At 41.6% G+C, this 3,426-nt stretch overlaps 1 protein-coding gene across 1 annotated transcript in view; it reads right to left on the bottom strand.

Moving 5' to 3' along the window:
* The window catches only part of YARS (tyrosyl-tRNA synthetase), a 52,849-nt gene that overhangs the window by 24,043 nt on the left and 25,380 nt on the right, over positions 1–3,426 (bottom strand). Inside the window, exon 6 of the mRNA XM_011955404.1 lies at positions 672–764. Within this exon, the coding sequence (XP_011810794.1) occupies positions 672–764 (93 nt within the window). The remainder of the gene's footprint in view (positions 1–671; positions 765–3,426) is intronic.

The raw sequence follows: 3,426 nt of genomic DNA, 5'->3' as shown, positions 1-3,426 counted from the left end.
CCCGGCTAGTTTTTTGTATTTTTTAGTAGAGACGGGGTTTCACTGTGTTAGCCAGGATGGTCTTGATCTTCTGACCTCGTGATCCGCCCGTCTCGGCCTCTCAAAGTGCTGGGATTGCAGGCTTGAGCCACCGCGCCCGGCCTTGTTTTTTTTTTCTTAATTCCCTAGATGATTCTGAAGATAAGCCCTGTTTGGGAACTCAGAACTAAACCTTTCACATCTTTGTATTTTCACGCTCTAATGATCAGAATCAAAGTGAACTTTCCCTCAAGTACATGAGCTCAAGAGGGACTCTTAAATATTAAAAGATATCATAATATTAGTGGTATCAAGTATTACCCTAGGAATCAAAATGCTAATTAGTGAAATGCAACCATAGTGCTCTCATTAATAAGGCTGAATTTTATCACAGTTCTATGAACAGAGACATTACTTTTGCTTGTATTTTTTTTTTTATCAGCAGCAAAAACCATTAAGTTATGATTAGATCTCATCAGGACTGCTCTGGATCCTTTGATACTAAAGAACCACTGAACTAACTGAATGGTGTAAGGCACCTTCTAACTCAAATATTGGAGAATTCTAGTTAGCCAGGTCACTGTTCTTTTCAGTCCTCGATCTATCCATTGAGGCTGAAGATTTCTAAATTCAAGTCTCAGCTGACAACTTACCTCTTCTGAAGAGCTCATTTTGCTGCCTGTTAATCCTGGAACCATAGGATTCATCAGATGGACCCGTTTTGAATAGCCAAGTGCAGGGAGGTACTGAGAGATTAGAGAAACACACAAAAGCAGGTATTAGTCTAAGTTCCTCCTCAGTGCCCTGATCTCATCTAACTTGGCCAGCAACTGAGTAGCTGTTATATTGCTTCCAATCTTTTTATACCAAATATGTAGTTTTTGACAGTGATTGTAATTCAAGCAAAGTTTTTTTCCCTGCTGCTTTTCTATCGTATTACATTGTGAGGCTATTGGATTTAAGTCACCGTAAACAACAATAAAAGATGGAAATACATAAAACAACACGGCAAGCTGGGTGCGGTGGCTCATACCTGTAATCCCAGCACTTTGGGAGGCTGAGATGGGTGGATCACCTAAGGTTAGGAGTTCGAGATGAGCCTGGCCAACATGGTGAAACCCCATCTCTACTAAGAATACAAAAATTAGCCGAGCGTGGTGGCAGGCACCTGTAATTAATCCCAGCTACTCGGGAGGCTGAGGCAGTAGGATTGCTCGAACCCGGGAGGCAGAGGTTGCAGTGAGCCGAGATTGTGCCACTGCACTGCAGCCTGGGTGACAGAGCGAGACTCCGTCTCTAAAAAAAAACAAAAACAAAAACAAAAAACAAAACAGAAAAACCCAACAGGGCAGCAAATCTTGAGCGAAGGGAAGTAAGGTGACTACACACTCGCCTTGGCTTTCTCACTGAGGGTATTTTTTTGTAAACCAGGTGCTGAGAAAAAGAGACCAAGCAGACAGTAAGAGACTAAGCAGGGGAAACAGCTATTGGAGTTCAGGGCTGCAGGAGGCTAGGGATTGGGATGGGTTCCTCAGCCTATGTCAAAATTCCCCACTGACTTCTTGGCTGACTCATAGCTGTGTATGCACATAGTGAGATACCAGGAAGTCTGGCAGAGAACAGGCTCTGGGAGGCTGGAGACCTCGGCAGAGATTTTGGAGGCTGCACAGTATTGGGGAGACAGAGATGGAAGTTTAGGTCCAATCAAAGTAGAGAGGGCTTTGTGAACACCCTGATATTTCAGTTTGAGTCTCTAGAAAGGCCATGCTCTAGGAACAAGGACCACACCACAGGAGTAAAGGCCAAGCTGAAGTAGATGTGTTCTAACAAAGCCGAAAACCAACCCCTGACAGAACCCAGGTGATAAGTCAGTAATTTAGCAATCTACAGAAAACATAGTATCCTATAAACATAATCCAGAGGGTCTACAATGCATCTATAATCCCTTTGATAAAAAAAAAAAAATACTAGAAATGGGAAGCAGAGAAAAGTGGTTGACAGTCAAGAGAAAATGGTCAATAGAAGCAGATTCAGAAACAATCCAGATATTGCAGTAAACAGGTCATGATGCCAAAATAACTGTGATTGGTATGTTAAAGAAAATAAGAGTACATAGGCAGAATAGGCAGAAAAAACAAACCAAAAAGGAAATAAGAAAAGACAGACAAAAATGGATGAAAGAGAATTGTAAAAGACAATTGGAATCTATAACAAGAATCAAATGGAAGTTCTAAAATGTCACAATACAATACTGGATTTAACAGAAGACAGGATTGATAAACGTGAAGAAAGTTCAATAGAACATATCCAAACTAAAGCACAGAGGGAACAAAGAAAGGAAAACAACAGAACAGAATATGAAACATGAGTTTTATAAAGTCCCTAGAGGAGAAAGAGAAAAAGAGAGAAGCAGTATTTGAGGAAATCATGGCAGACAATTACCCAAATTTGATGAAAACAAATCCACTGGTTCAAGAAGCTCAGCAAAATCTAAGCAGGATAAATACAAAGAAAACTATAGCTGAAAACATCATAGCTGGTCAGGCACAGCGGTTCACACCTGTAATTCTAGCAATTTGGGAGGCCACGGCAGGCAAATCGTTTGAGCCCAGGAGTATGACACTAGCCTGGCCAACGTGGTGAAACTCTATCTGCACAAAAAAATACAAAAATTAGCCAGGCGTGGTGGTGCACATCCGTAGTCCCAGCTACTTGGGAGGCTGAGGTGGCAGGATCACCTGCGCCCAGGAAGTCGAGGCTGCAGTGAGCCAAGATCAATCACTCTACCCTGGGCAATGCAAGCAAGACCCTGTCTCAAAGAAAACAGTAACAAAAACATCACAGTCAAACTGCTGAAAATCAGAAACAAGAAAAAATCTTAAAAGCAGTCAGAGAAAAAACATATTATCTGTAAAGGAGAAACAATAATACTTACAGGTGACTTTTCAGTGGAAACTATGGAAGTCAGAAGGCAATGCAATGATTCTTTAAAGGTGCCAAAAGAAAAATAATTCCAAACTTCAAATTTCATACCCAGTGAAAGAAATAGATGTTTTCAGATAAAAGAAAGCTGAAAAAACTCATTACTGAAAGAACTGCACTACAAACACAAAATACTAAGTGGGGGCTCTTTAGGTTGAAGGAAAATGAACTCACATAGAAGCAAAGAACTGCAGGAAAGAAACAAGAGCATCAGAAAGGGGAAGTAGGGGTAGATATAGATGAAAAGTGACTTAAAAAAACAATTATAGGCTGGGCGCAGTGGCTCACGCCTGTAATCCCAGCACTTTGGGAGGCCAAGGTGGGCGGATCGCTTGAGGTCAGGAGTTCAAGACCAGCCTGGCCAACATGGTGAAACCTCGTCTCTACTAAAAATACAAAAATTAGCCGGGCATGGTGGCGGGCACC

The sequence above is a fragment of the Colobus angolensis genome, unplaced genomic scaffold (genome assembly GCF_000951035.1).
Source record: "Colobus angolensis palliatus isolate OR3802 unplaced genomic scaffold, Cang.pa_1.0 Scaffold4, whole genome shotgun sequence".
In the NCBI taxonomy this organism is placed as follows: domain Eukaryota; kingdom Metazoa; phylum Chordata; class Mammalia; order Primates; family Cercopithecidae; genus Colobus; species Colobus angolensis.
This window is presented reverse-complemented; position numbering and strand designations above follow the sequence as displayed.